Below are 22,315 nucleotides of genomic sequence, written 5' to 3'. Positions count from 1 at the left end.
TGTGGCTGTAAACATCACGCTCATGTGAAACACTACACACCTGTCTTCACCTGAAGTGACTCTGATTTTAACTCTCAGCTGTTGTTGTGAGATTTTCCTGATATCATCTTGGTTGCATTGCTATCACAAGAGCCACTGGCCACAGAGCTTACGAAGCTTCAACGGGATCTCATGTTGAAAGGTATCGCTCAGGCGAGGGCGACAAAACTATTACCAAGTGAAAGCAACATGCAGCGGTTTGAGTACTATTATTTTACCATCAAACCATCAGGAGCTGGATTAAGGGAAGTGGGTCAGTATATGCATTTACATTTATGCATTTGGCAGACGCTTTCATCCAAAGCGACTTTACATTCTTATCAGTTCTTGCTCGGTTACACTTTATTTTACAGTATGTGCATTTATGTACTAAGAACGAACTGGGTAATATAAGGTAACATCATGGGTTACGGTTAGGTTTAGGGTTAGTAACTAGTTATTAGCCAGTTATTGTAAGTAAATGGGGTACAGGACTGTAAAATAAAGTGCTACCCTGTTCACGATGACAGTATGAAGAAGCCTGTTAAGGTTAAAGGGATACTTCAGGATTTAGCATTAAGCTTTGTATTAGTAGAAAACCTGTAGTATTTTCGAATTACCGTGCTTCCCTCCCTCATATCCCCCTGAGACGAGACATTTATGTATTTTTTGTCTGGAAAAAATCCTCCGATGACGCAAAAATCGTCATTTTGCGTCATCTGAGGATTTTTTGGCCAGAGGCGAGAGACTCCAGCCAGTAGGAGGAGCTGTCCCGCATGTCTTCAACCCGCCCATAGGAGGAGGGATCTCACTCACAGAATGTACACATAGTATCAGCCGTCTTTCTTTGGAAGCTAAGCTAGCAGGCTCTTGTTCTGCGGAGAAAGCGGAGTAGTAGGAGAAAGCGGAGTAGTAGGAGAAAGCAGAGTAGTAGGAGAAAGCAGAGTAGTAGGAGAAAGCTGAGTAGAAGGAGAAAGCGGAGTAGTAGGAGAAAGCTGAGTAGTAGGAGAAAGCGGAGTAGTAGGAGAAAGCAGAGTAGTAGGAGAAAGCGGAGTAGTAGGAGAAAGCTGAGTAGTAGGAGAAAGCGGAGTAGTAGGAGAAAGCGGAGTAGAAGGAGAAAGCAGAGTAGTAGGAGAAAGCGGAGTAGTAGGAGAAAGCGGAGTAGTAGGAGAAAGCGGAGTAGTAGGAGAAAGCAGAGTAGTAGGAGAAAGCGGAGTAGTAGGAGAAAGCTGAGTAGAAGGAGAAAGCGGAGTAGTAGGAGAAAGCTGAGTAGTAGGAGAAAGCTGAGTAGTAGGAGAAAGCGGAGTAGTAGGAGAAAGCGGAGTAGTAGGAGAAAGCTGAGTAGTAGGAGAAAGCGGAGTAGTAGGAGAAAGCGGAGTAGTAGGAGAAAGCTGAGTAGTAGGAGAAAGCTGAGTAGTAGGAGAAAGCTGAGTAGTAGGAGAAAGCTGAGTAGTAGGAGAAAGCAGCTGAGTAGTAGGAGAAAGCGGAGTAGTAGGAGAAAGCTGAGTAGTAGGAGTTTCCATCCTCTTTTTCCCGGACACGTCCGGCCGTCGAGATCGTCCAAAATGTCAGAGATTCGGCTTTTGGTTTCTGCAGTCGCCATTCATTGTTTACATGCACACCTTGTGTTTCAATCTAACTGAATTCATTCCGATCGGTGAATCTGAATGTAGTGTTTACATGAACGCTAAACAAGTGATCAGTTGATGTGCGTTTTAACATTGCTAAGAAAATTCCCGCTCCTCCGTGAGAGATACGAGATCGGTGCGTCTCAGTAATGACGCCACCGGCCTCGCGCCGTTCTCCCGAAGCCTTCAGCCTCGTCCTGCTCGCCGTTCTCCCGCGGCCCTCAGCCTCGTCCTGCTCGCCGTTCTCCCGCGGCCCTCAGCCTCGTCCTGCTCGCCACAGTAAACATGAGGAATGGCGACTGTAGAACGCAAAAGCCGAATCCCGGACATTTTGGGCGATCTCGAAATCTCGAAAGTCTCACTAGTAGCCTAGCCTTGTTGTTTTAAACTGCACTCTCTTACCGGTAGGCATGGCTTGGGAGTGGCCTCCTAGGGCAGCGAAACAACTGCATTCTGGGAGTTGTTGTCTTTCATCCACATAAGCCAAAAATACATTTTCTGGCTTTTCTCAGTCTAGAAAGCTCCAAATTCAAAAATAATTTCACATTTCTTCTACATAAATGACCCAATTTAAATACACATTCATCTTTCCAGAGGTGAAATATCCCTTTAAGAAGCTGTAGTATTGTATTACTTACAAATTTTTTTCTCAGGTTTTTATGTGGGTGCAATGCATGTAGGTGTGGGAGCTTGAGAAGTGTAGTTTAGTTACTGACTTGTTCACAATCAAAACCAGAATTTTTAAATACCTCCCAATTCCTGTCCCAGACTCAATCACTTGTGCAACCAAACACTCACAAAGACAGAATAATGAATCTGCTTTAGACTCGCAGCAGATGCTGAACCTGCAGGAAATCAAGTGTCACTGCAGGAATTCAAACATTTGGAATGTCCCGAAAGAGTCTCTTGCTACAATGTTTCCAGTCACGATTGGCAGAACTTTTGACACTTTGGAAACAGACCCAAAAAAAAACACAAAAAAAAGTATAAATGTTGTAACATCACAATTATGTTTCTCTCCAGCACTAGATTTCAGAGATTAATTACTGGTTGTTTAGTGAGAGACTTCATGCAAACCAAAGCAATGCTGGTGTGGAAACCATTAGGAAATCGCACATTTCACACTCCATTTTTAACCATCAGAACATAATAGTGCAAAGTCCAGGGAGGACATGACAAGCCACATCAGGAAGGAAGCAACTTGCCCTTCCCATAGAGCAATCAGTCTCACAGCTCAAACAAAAGCTACGCATCCCACCCAACACGTCAAGCTCATGTCTAACCCACAGTGGTGTCTGTTCAATATATACACAGAGTATAAGAGTATGCTCCATTTAGTGAGTTAGAAAGCCGTTTAAACATTTACTGATTAGTATTGTTCACCAAATAATGCAGTCCAAGAAGAAACCTGCTGGAGGAATCAATGCCAGGTCCTCCAAATCGTCATGCTTTAACTGAGTTAGAGATGGAGTCAGATGGGGAAGTGGAAGAACTGATGTTTTAATAACCCCCCAAAAACATGAAACATAATGAGGGCGTCTCTGGTACTGGAACGACGGTTCCAGACTCTTGTTGGTCACTGAGCAACAGATCAACACATCAACAGTTAAAAAAACATAAGAATCACTTGCCTAGTGAGTCAAAGTTCCTAATAGATGATGAAGCTCTCACTTAAGCACTACTGTGACTGTTACAGAACCTAGAGCTGCTGTGCCTACTCTCTACATACGCACCTTGTGAGACAACATGCTGACTGCAATGATATAAAATAATAATAATGTTATGACAACTTTTAATGAAATTTTGTTCAACAAACTACACTTAGAGTTAGAGGAACTTAATTATTAGTAGCATAAACAAAAAAATTAAGTTGTTCTAACTACTTAAAAAAAAATCTAAACGTCAACCCTTGCAGATCTTTCCCTTAAAAAAAAACCACATAAAATAACTTAACCAAAAATTTTTAATTAAATTACTTCAACTTATAAAAAAAAAAAAAAGTAATTTAAATTGTGGTTACACATCCTCTGAAATTTTTTTTTTTTACAGTGTAAATGGGCTCTAAAGCCCTAAGTATTACCTGGTGACCTCTATGTAAGGGTTAATGCACGACGAGGTGTCCATTGTCAGGTATTAATGGACGACGGCGAGGCGTGAACCGTCCGACGCGCAGCGGAGTCCATTAATACCTGACACAATGCTTATACCATGGTCACTTGCCAAATAACACATTTTTAAAACATTAGTTTATATTTTAATTAGTTTTGCAATCGAAATCTAAAGTTTTTACAAACAATAACTTTGTTTTCCTGGTTACGCCTGACGGTTTATTTAGCAACCGGAGATATTTATAGTCCGCTCAGCTCGTAGAAGCCTTCAGTTTACTGCCTGTTGCTATGGTTACTCACAGCTGATGTAGCCAGCGCATTTATTTATTCATTTCGAACGGTAAACAGTCAGTTTCACCAGAACTCCTTTACTAGGTGTCCTCTAGCACTTTATAATGGACACCCTGCAGCCAATCAGAATCCAGTATTCACCCAGACCATGGTATAATAATTTGTAGTAGTTGCGGAGGTTGGATGTGATCTTAATCCTGTGTGAATCGGAGAAAGCTGAAAACCATGATTAGCTGGAGATGGATGACATGTATAGCAGCATGCGGTGAGGAACATTCTTCTGTTTATGATATCTCATACAGCTAGATCTATAATAACGACAAGACTTTTCCCATAGACAGTAAAAGAAATGGACACAGTGACCCCATAGACTTCAACGGAGAAAAGTGAAGTCAATTAGAAGCTCTCACTTCCTGGGGGTCGAGCGTACTGCGCAGACTCACACTGAGCTTGACGACGTAGATGTGACGTGAGCAACCCGTCTGTCTTCTACTAGCTGTGCCAAGAGAAATCTGAATCATTCCCTTCCGAAACTTGCAGAGACGGAGAGTGTGAGTAGGTGGTGTCCATGAGCTGGAGCAGGAGAAACTTTTGCTAAGTATTCTGATTAATTACTTTGTCATTTTGCCTCCACGTCCCCTGATTGCCCTCGAGCTTCTCCTCCTGTCCATACGGTAATCTCTCTACTGTGCGACAGAGAGTCGCGTGGTTATGACGCAATCGTTAGCCTATTTTTACAGAAACTGCTTCTACGGGGCCATAACGGAAGATACAAGGTAATGGAGCCTTTTATACATTTTCGTGTGGACAAATAATGGACAAATGGAGTCTTTAAACGCCTCAGATGTAAAGTTATTCGCTGTCAAAGTGACGCCAAAATGAATGGGAGTCAATGGCATGCTAACAGCAGGTGATGGTCTGCTAATCAATGGCGGCGCCCGGGGAAGCTTCAGTTTCCGGCTGATGGATTACCCCCCTTGACTTTTCCAAGCAATAGCCAATTGACATCATATCCGGGAGATAAGTCAGTAAATTCGAGTAAATCACAGACTTCGCTGATCCCGTGCGAATGCGCCACACGAAATTCAGATGTGGGGGGGGGTAATTTCTAAATCACACGAGGTCCCCAGATAATACTGATCCCGTGTGAATAGGGCTTAATTCAGTCAGCTGATTTCAATCGAATTGCTGATTAAATAGGTTAACAAATAAAGCCTTAGAATTTGACTAAAAGATGGTATTTCTTTAGCCTGGTTAAAACCAGACCATTCTCAGTAGTAACTGAGTTATGGTCTGGCAAAGCTTCATTAATAACTCATTTCCAAAGGGGCGTCACCAACGGACGTCGCTCAAATGCCTCTGGGCGCAATTGGATAGACCTAAACCAATCAGAGCGATCGTCATCGTGTAAAGCCATATGCTGCGTCCCTAAGTTACACTACGCCATAAAAGTATGTACTCTTTTTGTGAAGAAAAGGTATTTACTTTTGAATGTGTAGCAAAAAAGTAGGCAAGCTTTGGGACATACTACTTCGTCATCTTTATCGGACGGATCTGTCGCGTGCGTCCTGTCACGTAAACTGCCCTGTCAATCATCTAGTCACAGTTAAAACCCTTTCGGAGAGAAATGTAGCAGCACGTTCATCTGCCAGTGGGTCTTTCATGGAGACTGTCCTCATGTGTTTGCAATTTGAATATAATAATGCATTTGCGCTTCACCAACGGACGTCGCTCAAATGCCTCTGGGCGCAATTGGATAGACCTAAAACCAATCAGAGCGATCGTCATCATGTAAAGCCCGCCTCCACGTTTCTGATTGGTGCCGCGATTTCGACGGATTAGAAATGGGCTTGAATGGGCTCTTTGCCAGACTACTTGCAGAGCAAATCTAAATTTTCCGGAAGTTGTCTGGGTTTTCCCAGGCTAGTATTTCTTTAAAAATGTTGCCTAAACAGTGAGAATAAACCTTAACCCCAAGACTGAAGGATAGCAAACCTCTCTACAAACTCCCACATAGATGAAAGCAGCAACATCAACGCACTACATCAGCAGGAACTCATCAAGTTCATAAAGATGTTAAATGTGGTTCAGTTCCCTCCCAAAAGCATTCAACACTGACACATTTACTGCAGTGACCACTCCTTCCTGAGCGGTCCTCTCTGACGGCCGGCTGGGAGAATCTGCTGCTGAACTCAGCGGAAGCATTACACATGTCTGTCAGCATCAGCCTGTAATCTGGGAAACGTGTCGATGTTTAAATGTGTTTTTGGACTGAAATCGTCACTCTGACCTCGCTCCGTTCAACAATGATCATCAGTCATCTTACAATTCATTTAACTTTGAAACTGAAGTTCATCAAGCTAAATGTTATGCTTCAGTTAAGGCAAAACAAGCTGATAACAAAAAAAAAAAGGAACATTTTTGGCAGATACCGATATATTGGCTATAATTCCAAATTTATATATACATTTTAAGAGCCTGATTACAAAAACAAAAGTCTCACTATTAAAAGCCATGTCCCAACACACAATTATAATGATCTCATTATGATTTTATGGAGCCTATACAACAGAGTTGCACTGCACATGTTGCACTAAACTCTATTTTCATTTTTTGAAGTGATTACAATCATATTTCATGCAATTCAAAACCCTCATGTTGAAAAGTCTGAAGAGTCTCAGCTGAAGGAAATAATCCATTATTTGTCGGCTTTAATATATCGGCCAAATTTTCTTATCGGGCCGATAACAATAACATTAAAAATGATCATATATCGTCCGATACCGATTGGACACTAAAACCCACAATACATCGATAGTTTTAGTCTTTATTAATTTGACATTTTTTAATTATAGATTTTTTTTGTCATTAATAATGTTTTCTAGAAAGTGTTTTCTTATTACAAATATTTGGCAGAATTGGCACAAAATAATTATGTCATTAATGTTTTTCTAGAAATTTAAGTTTTCTCAAAACAATCTTCGGCACAAAAAATGGTGTCAATGTTTTTTCTAGAAATTAATGTTTTCTTCATTAAAAAAATCTTCGGCACAAAAAATGTTGTCATTAATGTTTTTTTCTAGAAATTTATGTTTTCTTCGTTTAAAAAAAAAAATCTTCGGCACAGAATTTTACACCGTTAATAAAACATTTCTTGAAATAATTTTTTTTTCTAAATAAAACCTTTTGGCACAAAATTGAGGGTGAATTAAACAAAATTAAATGCAACCGATAGAACAGGAATAGAAACTGATTTACTAAAATGAACAACATATAAGAAGTGAGAACAGCGATGTGAAAGAAAGTGCACTGAATTAAAGCTGTGGCGTGTTGCAGTGATGCGGCTCGATGGGTGATGCGTGTTGCAGTGATGCGGCTCGATGGGTGATGCGTGTTGCAGTGATGCGGCTCGATGGGTGATGCGTGTTGCAGTGATGCGTGTTGCAGTGATGCGGCTCGATGGGTGATGCATGTTGCAGTGATGCGTTGCAGTGATGCGGCTCGATGGGTGATGCGTGTTGCAGTGATGCGGCTCGATGGGTGATGCGTGTTGCAGTGATGCGGCTCGATGGGTGATGCATGTTGCAGTGATGCGTTGCAGTGATGCGGCTCGATGGGTGATGCGTGTTGCAGTGATGGGTGATGGGTGATGGGTGATGCGTGTTGCAGTGATGCGGCTCGATGGGTGATGCGTGTTGCAGTGATGCGGCTCGATGGGTGATGCGTGTTGCAGTGATGCGTGTTGCAGTGATGCGGCTCGATGGGTGATGCATGTTGCAGTGATGCGTTGCAGTGATGCGGCTCGATGGGTGATGCGTGTTGCAGTGATGCGGCTCGATGGGTGATGCGTGTTGCAGTGATGCGGCTCGATGGGTGATGCGTGTTGCAGTGATGCGTTGCAGTGATGCGGCTCGATGGGTGATGCGTGTTGCAGTGATGGGTGATGGGTGATGGGTGATGCGTGTTGCAGTGATGCGGCTCGATGGGTGATGCGTGTTGCAGTGATGCGGCTCGATGGGTGATGCGTGTTGCAGTGATGCGGCTCGATGGGTGATGCGTGTTGCAGTGATGCGGCTCGATGGGTGATGCGTGTTGCAGTGATGCGGCTCGATGGGTGATGCGTGTTGCAGTGATGCGGCTCGATGGGTGATGCGTGTTGCAGTGATGCGTGTTGCAGTGATGCGGCTCGATGGGTGATGCGTGTTGCAGTGATGCGGCTCGATGGGTGATGCGTGTTGCAGTGATGCGGCTCGATGGGTGATGCGTGTTGCAGTGATGCGGCTCGATGGGTGATGCGTGGTGCAGTGCGGCTCGATGGGTGATGCGTGTTGCAGTGATGCGGCTCGATGGGTGATGCGTGTTGCAGTGATGCGGCTCGATGGGTGATGCGTGTTGCAGTGATGCGGCGCTTCATTAATTATACTCGATGGCCAAACTTGCTGCTGCTGCGGGAACAGTTTCAGTATTAAAGCAGCTGAGATTCTTTCATGATCCAGAAAAATGTGTCTGCAACAGTCATCTAAACAGCCTGGGCATCTGTGCCACCGTTTTGTGTGATGCCAACGTATCTGCATGGAATTACCCACAATTCTCCATCACCGCTGCCCTTTCCAGACAGTTAATCAGTTTAAGCACCCAGCAGTGAAAGCAGAGTCTCTGTAACACTAGACGAGAGGAGTGGGAAAGTGCAGTGTGATTAATCAGCCGTGAAACAGTAAAGAGGGACATTACTGTCGGTTCTGCCAATAGTATCTGTGCTGTGGTGCAGCGGAGGGGTTTACAAACATCCCTGAACCTCTTCTAGGTCAAGATGTGTATCGATGTTTTCTATAAACACAGCCGCACCTCGAGCACAAAGGACGGGACGACTCTGGGGAACGCAATTGTTTTATCGGTGCAATGCAATTTTCCTCCAAAGCAGCAGACGGATAAACTCAGAAAACAGACGGCTAGAGTAAACATGCACATTCACACTGCAGAAACAAACATACACTGTTCTGTTATATAAGGTCCGGGTCACTTACCAAGGCTTTAAAAAAATTAAAATTAACAAATTAATTTAAATTAAATTTAAATATAAATATTAAAAAAATATATAAAATTTAAATATAATGTAAAAAGATTTATATTTCATATCGATGTCGTTCTTTCTGTTAACTTTGTATTCATTAAAGGATCCTGAAAAAAAACGTTCCACAAAAATATGAAGCAGCACAACTGTTTTTAACATGGATAATAATCAGAAATGCTTCTTAAGCAGCAAATCAGCATATTAGAGTGATTTGTGAAGGATCATGTGACACTGAAGACTGGAGTAATGATGCTGAAAATTCAGCTTTGATCACAGGAATAAATTACAGTTTAAAATATATCCAGTTATTTCACATTGTAATAATATTTCACAGTTTTTTGTTTTTACTGTATTTTTTTGTTAAAAACAATTATTACATATTGTACTGTTTCACATGAAACGATACTTTGGTGGATTCACTCCTAAACCTCTGCAGTGTGTGTGTGTGTACGTGGCCGATGTCGCTGAACGGAAAGGCTGGTTATTCACACACAATACGCTGTGAAAACATGCAGAGACAAAAGATGCATTCCAGAGGTTGACCACTGAAGCCTGCACTGTCATTTCAAGAGACGACACACACAGAAGAGCTTAAATGATAAACACACTGGTTTATGAACTGTGTGTATCTGACACCTCTGAATCATGAAGCTTTATCATGAAGCAAAGGGAAACGAAATGACCAGCGGCTTATTGTGTTTAATAAAACAGCCATAACAGCAATATAATAAAAGCCAACATTCAAACAATTCTTCCACCAAGTGTTATTTGACTATTATTGATATACTATGTAAGGGTTAATGCACGACGAGGTGTCCATTGTCAGGTATTAATGGACGACGGCGAGGCGTGAACCGTCCGACGCGCAGCGGAGGCCCTTTATTAATACCTGACATGGACACCTCGAAGGGCATTAACCCGCTTATACCATGGTCACTTGCCAAATAACACATTTTTAAAACATTAGTTTATATTTTAATTAGTTTTACAATCGAAATCTAAAGTTTTTACAAACAATAACTTGGTTTCCCTGGTTACGCCTGACGGTTTATTTAGCAACCGGAGATATTTATAGTCCGCTCAGCTCGTAGAAGCCTTCAGTTTACTGCCTGTTGCTATGGTTACTCACAGCTGATGTAGCCAGCGCATTTATTTATTCATTTCGAACGGTAAACAGTCAGTTTCACCAGAACTCCTTTACTAGGTGTCCTCTAGCACTTTATAATGGACACCCTGCAGCCAATCAGAATCCAGTATTCACCCAGACCATGGCATAATAGCTTTTATTCATATTTTGAATTAGCTTTTATTTTTATATTTCCATTGTAATCTTAGTTAATTTTAAGTATTTTTTATTAGTTTTTATTTTAGTTATTATAGTTTAGTTACATTTAGTAGAATATTTACAAAATGTTTAGTAGAATATTTTATTTTAGATTTAATTTATTTTTAGTTTCAATTTTAGTTTAGTTGCAGTTACTCATTTTAGTGCTTCAACTCAAATATTTCATCCAATATTATATATTTTTTTAAACTTTATTTCAATTAACAAAATGTTTTTTAGTTTAATTTTTAGTTTTAGTTAATAATAACCCTGCTTCTGCCAAACTGAACAACAATACTTATTTTCAATACCAATATATTCTTAATTTATTTATTTTTATAATGTTTATTTTATATAATATACGCTTTTAATAACTGCCAATTAAATATTTTATATAGATGAATATTATTACGCTCCACAAACCAGGTGTTTGAAAATATCATATATGAAAATTATTACACATCACTGATACATGCAAACATGCTTTGCCCATTTTCCCCATCATCCTTTGCAGTGCTCAGATACCGTCTGCATTTCTTTGGGCAAAGGATGAATGCCAGAGAGAAGATAAAAAAATACCAGGTTACAAGTTTAAGGAGGAATTATGAGATGAAGACACACTCTCACTTGTCGGTTCATCAACATCCCATTAAACTAAGAAGAGACGGCATACAGGCAGTAGAGGTGGAAACAGGAAGTAGAGGTGGAAACAGGAAGTAGAGGTGGAAACCTGAGAGCCAAACCCAAACCCAATGTATCAAAATTTAATTATATTTCAATGGTTTTATGCTCTTAGAAGCCAATAACTCACCGCACAAAACACACTGTGGTCAAAACAGACCATGTTTATCCTCACTGCGAGTCAAATCACATTTATTCCTATAATTTTTCATACAATACAGATTGTTTCAAAGCAGCTTCACAGAATTAAGCAGGAAAATAACCATCAAATCATCAATTATGAAACATTCAATTTCAGCTAAAAAGCAGCACTACAGTAGCCTGGTTAAAACCAGACCATTCTCAGTAGTAACTGAGTTATGGTCTGGCAAAGCTTCATTAATAACTCATTTCCAAAGGGGCGTCACCAACGGACGTCGCTTTCAAATGCCTCTGGGCGCAATTGGATAGACCTAAAACCAATCAGAGCGATCGTCATCGTGTAAAGCCCGCCTCAACGTTTCTGATTGGTGCCTCGATTTGGACGGATTAGAAATGGGCTTGAATGGGCTCTTTGCCAGACTTGCAGAGCAAATCTAAATTTGCCAGAAGTTTGTCTGGGTTTTCCCAGGCTAGCACTACAGAAGACAATAGTGTCGTTATTCTGTTCAATTCTGTTCAATGTTAATTCAGTTCAATTACAGTATAAATGTTTCAAAGTTATGATGTTGTTATTATGCAGCTCAATTCAGTTCAAGTTTTGTCCTCATCCGATGGTTTCAGTGCTGGTTAATCGATAATATCACTGAATACTAGTTGTGTTTTAAACCCCAAGCGAACCGGGTCGTTTTTTATTTGACTGATTTTTAATGAGTTTTGAGGATGATACACTCATACAACTGAACAGCACTTTGACGTCAACTTCAAAACGTGTTTTCTTCTCTCTTTTTGCTATCTATTCAAGATTATATAGTTGGTAGTACTTGATTATTAGCATTTATCATTGTTTGTTTGTTCCCTGCAGCCCATTTTAAGTCACATCCCACTTAGGGGTGCTCATAATTACCGGTAACTGGTTAACCATTAACCAACAGTACGAATTTTGACCGATTAATACTCAGTTAATCGCTTTAAAAAGTAATTTTTCAATGCTTGCTGCATGGTTAAAATTATACGCTACACACATAGGCGTCGATTTCGGTGGGGAGTCATTTTGTACCCACCACTTTTAACTTCCGTCAATAATAATTTGACTTTTGGTTAGATTTTTAAAGCCTTTCTTTAAAGTGAATTTCGTTTTGTATTAATTGTATCTTAATTTTAATCAATGTTTCATGAACCAATTGCCTGGATTTAATAAATAAGAAGTCAATATAGCAGACAATAGATAATCACGACATGGAGGCGCCGGCGCGTGAACTGGAGCTCGTCTCATAAATTAACAGAAACTCAGTGTATAAGGTAGCCTACTTGCCTCACAGACCTGAGACATATATAGAAAGCTTGAAATGTCTACTTTTAAACAGAACAATTCAAAACGAAAGAAAACAGACTGCTCTCTGCTTATGTAATCCGTATGAAATGTGCATTTCTCTCCGGCACGTTCACTACTACGAAGATTGCGAGTCAGCATCGTGAACTTCATCTTTGCAGCCGACACTGACACAGAAAACACTTGTTTATTAATAACAATTAAAATGTCTCCTTGCTATATTTGACATATTCATAATCATTACTTTTGCCGGTTCTTTGTGACAGCTTTTAGATGCTTTATTGGCAGTGCTACCCTTACATGTTATATGAACGCGTCAACACCGCACCAGCACCGAAAACATGGAGTTTTTTCAAAAATCAAAAATCGTGATACGAACCGAATCGTGGGTTTGGTCTATCGTTACAGCCCTAGTAAGATGAGAAAGCAGAGGTTAAGTCGTTTGTCATGGTTGTAAAAAAACAATGGCTATCGGAACATCTTTCCCAAGCGCAAACCAGTACAGAAGTAATCAATAAATTATCAGGGAGGGTCATGCCTTTTTTCACAATCATTTTGGAGGGTCATAGAAAAATTTATTGCTGGCGAAGGGAGGGTCAAGTCTATTTTGACTACAGATCTCAAAACTCCTCCGGTATAGCCCCGTAAATAAAAAACGATCAGTCCCTTAGGTACATTAAACCACGTCATGTCAAATTGTCAACATGGTACTTATGAAGCAGAAGGGCTACACATTTGTTTTTCCTCTTGAAAACACAATTTTAGTGTTATTTCATAAGTCGCATTAAATTATTACATTTAAAAATAATGTAAAATACCGGTAAATAAAGCGAAATGTTTGCCTATAGCTGTGTTTATAGTGTTTATTATGATGTTAGTTCCCCTCACAAATCCTTCCAATTCAACGGTATTCAGAAGAAGAAAGAAAAACACAAGTATAAATACCAAACCAAAACAAATTTATTTCAAGTGACACCGGCGTTGGTCTCACGTAACCTACCCTCTTATTCAACACAAATCCAAATGTTTGCATATGTGCTACGTTACGTATTTGTATGCTAAACCATTATCTACTATGTAATCTAGGCTGTGTTCTTCTCTCGTGTTTCAGTATCAACATAAAATTGCAACTCCGTCATTTATGGTAATACAGATAAGAGTAAGACATCATTCAAAACTATAAAGTGTTTACTTTTATTCGTGAACACTCACAATAAATACAAAACATTGTGCTTTTATAACATAAAAGATGCCATCTTGGTTTCTTTTCCATGAACTTGTTTGTGGAGCGCGTCACAAAAATGAACCGAAACTCAGCATTTACTACTTGTCGCACAGTTTTTTTCTTTCGTTTTGTTAATCTGTTAATTATTTCAGTAAAATATATTTTAAAATACCTATTTATTACTTTATATATCAAATTGTATTCTGTTTTTCTCCGTTTACAAAAGCGCTGCAAGCTCATGTGACGATGTGGGAATCTAAATCTGGGAAACTAAATGAACATCCCTAATCCCACTATTTAAAAACCACTGCATTACTCAAAGGCCTTACACATCCATGTCCATCTATTTTACAGATAAACAAACTGAAATTTAGAGATGAAGTGGGATTTCTGCACCACTTTTGGGGCAACAAATGAAATTTAATCTGTTTGTGTAAAAATATCACCTTGTCAACTCTGAAAAGGCAAACACAAAGCACATGAACTCTTACTACAGTAGTTCTACCAGCTCTCAAGTAAATAAAAGTTAGAGGAAAGATGTCCACAAAAAAAGAGATTTCCAACACGACACCCTCAGGTGCTGTTCCTCATCTCTCCTTTCACAGATTCATATTTCAAACTTCAAGCAGCTCAAAGAATGGAAAATTGACTCCAAAAGATGCCCTAAAGTCACGTCTCAGTCCAATTATGAAATGAGCTCAATGCAAACGTACCGTGAGAGCTTAAAAGAAGACATAAGGCTATTAATCCTGGTGAGACTCATTTGAACTTAAAAGAAGTTCACGGCAAATCTTGCTCGTTTTAAAATAAGAAAAAAGTGATTTTTATAACTTATCAAAAAGGGTTGTTTTAAGCATTAAATGCACTGAAGAGATCTTTAACAGTAAAGACAGAACTGCTCTAAACAAGAAGGTATTACTGTAAATTCAGCCCAGACAACACTTAACAACTCACAAGGTCTAATCGGCTTTCTATAACTCTGCCCTGTGGGTTTTCTTGGGTGCTACTGACATATAACCATAAAATCTGACATGCATCAACTGTGAACAGGTGCCCTACAGCCGCAGGGGAACGTCTGGGGTTTTTTAATCTGACGTAATCACAGTCTGGGAGGTATAACATTTCAGAAAAGCTTTGATACTGCACTTGAATGGAATAAGAAAATGCAAGACATGTACAATAAGTACAGTACAGAGAACTAGGGAAGCTTATTTCCATCACAGAATGAAAATATAAAAAAGCTAATTGCAGCTTTTTATCTGACAATTCTGACTTTCTTTCTTGCAGTTGCACGTTCACATGATTATTTACATCTTGAAATTCTGTTTTTCCCACAAATTTTGCAAGATGTAAACTTAAAAAAAATCCAGAAATGTGACTCGGGCTCGGTGTGAACTTTGACATTCAACTCTCAAAAGTCAAAATGTTAATGCCAGGAATTTGCATAATCTCTTTGACTCGTTCCGTTCCTGGTAACTGACTATCAAGATAGCACTGAATGTGTGCTGAGTATGAGTTAATGGCAGCAGTGCAGCGAATGCTTGACTACACACTGCAAATCTGCTGATAAATGGACTGGACCAGCTCAAACATGGATATTTAATTACCCACATTTGAGCTAATCGCTGCATGAATAAGGCTAAGAATAACTGGACTAACACTGTAATTGCATGGAAAAATGCAATAAAGTCGTAGAAAGTTGGGAGTAAAATGAATGGATGATGACAGAATTTTCTCTTTTGACTAACTTTAGATTGGAATACATCTTGTATTTATATTTTGTCACAACTCGGAATAACATCACTTGTTTTTTTCAAACTGCGTGAAATTGAACATAATGATCCTCAGCATTTCCTCTGGCTATTATTTCCAGTTTAGAAGTTGAGTAAGCTTCATCAAGGCCCTGATTGTTTTCCATTTCACATCCTGAGTGTAAGACGAGATGATGCTTACCTGTTCGTTCTCTAGCAGAAGCTGCGCACCCGCCTGACCGTGTGACTCTGATGCATGCTGGACTGTTCACACAGCTCCGGCTACATTAAACCATCTGCTTTTGTTCTTTGCAGAATCTCTAACCTTGAGGCAACGTGAACTGAGAAGACTCCTGAGCCCAGTTCAGGAGATCATGAGATCCAATAGCTTGTGATCCACAGATGGGTTGCCCTTGAAATAATGCAACGGCCAATCGCTTACTGTAGGAACTGAAAAACTCACACTCAACTTGACTAAATGAGCAATGTATTACAATAAAACAAGTGTTTCATTACAGTTTATGCAACGAAGTGTGAGATTTAGGCTGTAAGATTCAATAACCAGGCTCAGAATCTGCACTTCTTTCATGATTATGAGAAAAACGCTTGACTCAAAAATAGTAAAATTTTTCGAAGCTGAGAGTACCGTTGAATGCATCAAATCAGCTGAAATATTTCATAAAGGGGCATGGAATCGAATTATTAAATAGAATTTAATTATGTATAAGCGTTTCCGTTCTGCTCAGATTTAATGTGGGCCTGATACAGTAACAACCAACATTCATCATGGCTTAAGTATGTCACAAGTCTGTGTTAAAAGGAAACTAACTACCACACCAGTGAAACATTTCAAACATATTTCACTAATAATCATCTTAATGCAGTTCACAAACCGATCATATTCTCATTCACCACTTGAATTGTTTATATAATGTAGAATTAAACCACAAGACTTGGAACAAAGCAAATGATTGAAACTGTTAAAGTTGTGCTAAGCCTATGTTCTTAATCAAAAGAAAAAGAAAGAGAAAATGGGACATGCCCAAGGCCAGAGTGACTGGTTATGTATGCAAACTTATACTTTTATACTATGTGGATTCATTTTAGTTTTTCTAAGGATATAAAACCAAATCAAATCTTTGAGACTGCCGTGGGAACACACACACTCTCTTCAGCACCTGCTTTGTTCTGCCATTACAAATCATATGGAACACAACATTTGTCCCTCATATACTTTTAATTAGTGACAGACCATAACGATAAATAGGCCAAAATTGCATCAGCTGATAATTGCTGATTGACTGATTTACCAATGTACAGAAGTGCTGCTCTCCCTTTCCATAAGCTGTAAGCTTTACCAGCGGCCTAGTCTTTGGATGACAATAGAAAAAAATGTCTTATGTTCCACTACTATTTTAAAAAAATATCACATTATTCTGGCAATCCTGTTCTGTAGTTATCGGTAATGGCAGCAGCCACTGAAAAACTCATACTGTTCAAGCACAAATGCAATGGCATGATGTGAAGACATCTACTGTACGGCATCTCAAACTTCAGTACTGCCGAACACGAGGCCTGTCCAGGAATTTCACAGCAGCGCAGAAGTTTCCCCAGCACAGGGCAGGCCACCACGAGCACGCCCAGAACGGGGCCCTGCACTCACTTCTGCTGCTCTTACATGAACACACATGCAGGAGACGTAAACAGATGTAAATCATCCTCTCTGTGTGCATGCATGAGACCACTCGGGCCATAAAACTCTTCCTGGCAGAAAATAGCCCCTTCTGCCCATGATAAAATCTCACCAAAAACACATGCAGCCAAATTGTGAGGAGGAGAGGGGAGGGGGGGCAAACTGACAGCTTTCACCTATAATGAGGAGAAACATGGCTCAAACATGTCACATGAATAAAAGTGCATGAGCATGAAATGATTTGACTGTACCTGTTTTCTCCTTTTGTATTGGAGGGCGGTGGGTGCAGAATAGTCTGGTTTTCCTCCATCTCAACCACACATTTTGTGTTGAGCTCAATCTCTGCAAGCCAAAAGTTATTAAAACTCGCCTTAAAGTTCTTAAACGTGGGATTTTCGTGTTAAATACTACAAAAAAAGGAGTGAAATGTCTGAAACACATTTAAATGCAGAATTCATAACAACCTTACCTGACCTGTAGCAACTTGAAAACTGATTTAATCTTTAAAATATTAACGCTCAGTTCTACTTGAAAATGTCTCTTACCTCTCCGGTTCATTGGTCGAACTCGAACCGCCACTTTTACCTTCGTATCAGACATTTTTGCACAATTTTAAAGGCTTTAAAAAGTGGAGGAGAAAGCCGCTAGCTGCTCCGTACAGCTAGCCGAATAATAACATGCAACTCCCCGCAAAGTCTCCCACAGAAACGTCTGAGGTGCTTGTATCCTGGTGAAATACTCCAACAGTGCATACCCGAGCAGAAAAAGCAGTCGAGATTAATCCAGATGAGACGGTGTGGTTGTGTTGTATTCGGGATAAATGTGTGTGGTTATAGGGATCCTCCGCCGCGGGCAGAGCAGCTCCTCTCAGCCAGCCAGCAGCATCCAGACCGCCATCTTCCGCTGACTGACCCCAAAAACACACACTAATGTGCAGTGTGCATGAATATGCATGAAAGAAACGGCATGGACTTAGTTTAAAAAGACCAGATGAACACAACGACCTGATGCAGTTCCTCCTACAGAGCGACAAAAAATATAGAAGAGGAGGAGAAAGAGACTTGAGTCTCTATCAACAATCCTAGTAACGCTTTATTTGGTTACAGTGTAATTATGCATTTAAGTAGGCCTACTGAGTAATATTAATTAACTACATGCACTTACTATAGGATTAGGTTTTGGTTTAGGGTTAGTTGCATGTAATTATGCATAATTTACTGTTATTATGCTACTATGGTAAGTACATGTAACGTGTAACGCTGTAAATAAAATAAAGTGTTTCTTTTTATTTGAATGTGTCCTTGTTACACGTTACATGTATTTAATATAAATTAGGCATAATTACACGCAACTAACCCTAAACTAAACGCTATAGTAAGTACATGTAATAAATTATTATTTCTCGGTACTTAAATGTATTATTACACTGTAACTAACAGGGACACATTAAAATAAAGTGTAACCATAAACTTATGCTCATTACTCATCATACTAGTCATGTTTCTTCTGTAATTTAGGCTAATCCTTCTATTTGTTTATCTTGATTTTTCTTCTCCAATTCAAAAAGTAGTTAATGCAGAAACATCTGCATTCTATTCAAAAATATTATTTAATATGACTGAATGACCAGATTACATGAATGAAAGAATATTTGAACTTTTGTTATTTTTATTCTTCATTTTGCACTATGCAGCTAAAACGCAAACACTTAGCGATACTAACGTACAGTTTATGTCATGACAGTAAATCACATTAATCTGATTTTCTCTAGTGAAAGTGCGGGTGGTTTTCAGTGAGATGTGATTTTCGGTAAGAAGTGCTTTATAACGGCGACAACCCCAGTCTGGTAGGATCAAGGGAAATGGAGCAGAGTAGATTATGGGATTCCCCTAGGGTTGTTTTAATCTCTGTGGATTTAAAATTAAGAATTTACTAAATTTAATGCATGCCATTTTAAATAAGTATGCACCCAGTGTACCGTAATAGCTATGCAGGGCAAATACTCACTTAAAATTACTTAAAATGATTAAATCTTGCATTGTAACCAACTTTGAAAAGTCATAATTTGTGCCAATGACTGCCAAGTGGTTCCCAACCTTTTCCCCCATTTTAGGTTTCAGGACCACCATGAAAAAAAAAATCCTTTGTGCATTATGAGGGAAAAATCAAAGCATAGGCTTTATGCATTTCAGGCTGTATGCAATCATTAATACATGATGATTAATGCCAACTCGTATACTGTATAATGGGAACCAGTGCCTGAATATCAGGTGTGATTGACATACAAATGATTGAATTTAGAAGGTGATTATGCATTTGATGATTTAGCATACACTTAATTATCCAAAACGACTTGCAGTATACTTATAAGAGGAAATCAAGGACAATCCCACTTGTGCAAGATTGAATTAAGAGCATCAATCAATACATAAATATGCACAAGCATTGCATTTTGTACATTCTAGCGTATGCATGCATGTATATTTTGTGTAATATTGATGACATTACAAGTCAAATTCCCTGCAAGTACAACTTGACCAGTAAACGGGAACTCTGTGTGGCTTGAAACTTTGCATTTATTAACTTTGAGCTTTAGCCTCCATGCCACAAATCAGCATATACGCATCATCAACTCACAAATCCCATTATCACAACTTAATCCACCTAAACAACATACATGGATCCTAATGTGAAACTTTTTACACCTCTCATTTCTCACAGTACAAGTCATCTTTGTCCGCTGCATACAACTTGACTGCATGATCTCCTCCGTCCAAGACCACAAGCACATTCATTGTAGTCGCAGCCAATGCCACTGGACGCAGCAGTCCGCTCACTAGTGGAGTCAGTGCAGGTGTTGTCTGCGGCTTTCCCAAACTCCAGATCATCCCGTTCCGTGAATCCCCTACAATCACGTCTCCATTTATATCAAAAACCACTGAAGATATAGACAAACTCAGAGAGTTCTTCAAGTTAAGAGCGAAACTGTCCACCTGCGCCAAAGGAACAAAGTCACTATTGAATATTCTCAAACACGAAGCCGTGAATCCGGCCTGAAAACGTTCCACAACTGCGATGTTTCCCGATGCTTTGCACGAAGCTACCGAACGCGGACACCTGAGTTCTTTGAAAACCACTCTGTTAACTAGGACTACCCCGCGAGAAAAGTCTATTACGACTTGGCTAAGTGTTCCCATCTCAGCGTCGGTCACAAAAACACATCCGCGGGCGTCCACATCAACACCCCATGGCAGCCTAAAAGAGTCTCGGATGGCTGCCACCGGACGGCCTTGGGAAGTGAAGACTTTGACTGATTGGTCACCAGCATCTGTGACCACAACATGTCCACATTTGGTCAGTGCAACATCAAGTGGGTGACATAAATCAGACGGGTTGTGTCCATAACGTCCGAAGCCGTCCAAATGAGTTCCTTGAGCATCAAAAACGGCAACTCTTTTCTCACCATCGTGCACCAAAACAATCTTCCCGGATGTCTCAGAAACAGCCATCCCAGAAGGGTTGACAACTGTTCCCCATCCTCCAAAAGCTGAACGGAGATGCAGCGTCCCAGATCCCAAGCTTTCAGTCCATCCCATGACTCGATCATACAACCTGGGACAGGCTTCGGACAGCAGAAGCTCCTGGAGATCGCTGAGCATGTAGCATTCGGAGGTGCTGCCCACATCCCAGGGTTTCCTACAGAAAGGACACTCCAGCCTCTGGTTTTCAGGGTGGGAAAGTGCACAGATGCATTTGAGACACAGCACGTGGCCACAGGGGAGATTTCGGGCCGTGTGGTCTCGTTTCTGAATGGAGAACTTCTCAAAACACACTTTGCACTCCAGCAGGTTTGCCTGAATCTCTGCCAGGATGTCTTCCGCTCTCACGGCTGTCTCGGACATGATCCTGGGCTTCATATAAACACTGGCCTAATGACTTGCAGGAAGAGTAGAAGGATGAGAGAGGGTTTTACGACAGTGGCCAGCAATGGATACACATGATCACGTGACTATATAAACATGAGCTGAGGGTCTGTACTGCCCCCGAGTGGTGAGAAGGAAAACTACCAGGAGATATACTTACTGGTACAATTGTACTTTTTAAAATGATATAACAGCAATTAAAATCTTTATTATTACCGATACTCATTACAAAAGTGAGAATTTAAGGGGTAAAAGTCCTTAACTGACAATGCATGGTCCCTAAAAATAGGCTTCATTTGTGAAATATGACCTGGACGTTCCTGACAGGTTTTGCGAGGTTCGGCCTGTTTGAAACAGAGCTCAACACGTGTCTTTGCTGTCTATTTTTGGCCGTCGTGTACACTGTCTGAAACCCGAAGCCATTAGTTAATAGAGTTGGTTAAATGAGCTCACCGTCCACCAATGCAGATCCCAGCCGAGGTCAAGCCGGATCATTTTCCTGCGCCAAAAACAGTCATACAGTGTGAAGGGCATCAGTTATTTCCCCCAGAGTGCGTAAACTCTCTGCGAATCAGCATATTAGAATGATTTCTGAAGGATCATGTGACACTGAAGACTGGAGAAATTATGCTGATCACAGGAATAAATTAGTTTGAAATATTTCTGTTCATAATATAATGTATGTATGTGTGTGTGTGTGTGTGTGTGTGTGTGTGTGTGTGTGTGTGTGTGTGTGTGTGTGTGTTTGCGTGTGTGTTTGCGTGTGACCCTGGACCACAAAACCAGTCACATGGGTAAATTTTTTTAAATTGAGATTTATACATTATCTGAAAGCTGAATAAATAAGCTTTCCATTGATGTATGTTCATTAGGATACGGCAATATTTGGCAGAGATGAAACTATTTGAACATCTGGAATCTGAGGATGCAAAAAAATCTAAAAATTGTGAAAATGGCCTTTAAAATTGTCCATTTATGTTCATGATTGTGCTGCATTCACTCACAGAAATAAATGTTTTATATATTTACAGTAGGAAATTTACAAAATATCTTCATGGAACATGATCTTTATTTAATATCCTAATGATTTTTGGCATAAAAGAAAAATCTATAATTTTGACCCATGCAATG

The 22,315-nt window shown here is 40.0% G+C and overlaps 2 protein-coding genes across 5 annotated transcripts in view; both read right to left on the bottom strand.

Moving 5' to 3' along the window:
• Positions 1–18,171, bottom strand: part of kif13a (kinesin family member 13A) — an 89,514-nt gene extending 71,343 nt beyond the window's left edge. For 3 of the 4 annotated variants that reach the window (XM_082150600.1, XM_082150603.1, XM_082150602.1), the window contains exons 1-2: positions 17,807–18,171; positions 17,513–17,603 (exon numbers count right to left, since the gene is read on the bottom strand). In XM_082150600.1, coding sequence (XP_082006726.1) covers positions 17,513–17,603; positions 17,807–17,861 — 146 coding nt within the window. In that variant the 5' untranslated portion in view covers positions 17,862–18,171. The remainder of the gene's footprint in view (positions 1–17,512; positions 17,604–17,806) is intronic. The other variant, XM_082150601.1, reaches the window with a different exon arrangement.
• Positions 18,172–18,851: 680 nt separating this feature from the next.
• Positions 18,852–21,905, bottom strand: LOC309484447 (E3 ubiquitin-protein ligase NHLRC1-like). Its single transcript, XM_082150791.1, has one exon. It carries the CDS (start codon positions 21,176–21,178, stop codon positions 19,970–19,972), a length of 1,209 nt encoding a protein of 402 aa, XP_082006917.1. The 5' UTR covers positions 21,179–21,905; the 3' UTR covers positions 18,852–19,969.
• Between the last annotated feature and the right edge of the window lie 410 nt (positions 21,906–22,315).

Source organism: Leuciscus leuciscus (genome assembly GCF_965113295.1).
Source record: "Leuciscus leuciscus genome assembly, chromosome: 20".
NCBI classification, from domain to species: Eukaryota; Metazoa; Chordata; class Actinopteri; order Cypriniformes; family Leuciscidae; genus Leuciscus; species Leuciscus leuciscus.
The sequence above is the reverse complement of the archived record's forward strand: the minus strand, read 5'-3'. Positions and strand labels throughout refer to the sequence as shown.

Excerpts from the sequence above, each read along its gene's own strand:
- LOC309484447 (XM_082150791.1), bottom strand. The coding sequence starts at position 21,178 with ATGAAGCCCAGGATCATGTCCGAGACAGCCGTGAGAGCGGAAGACATC.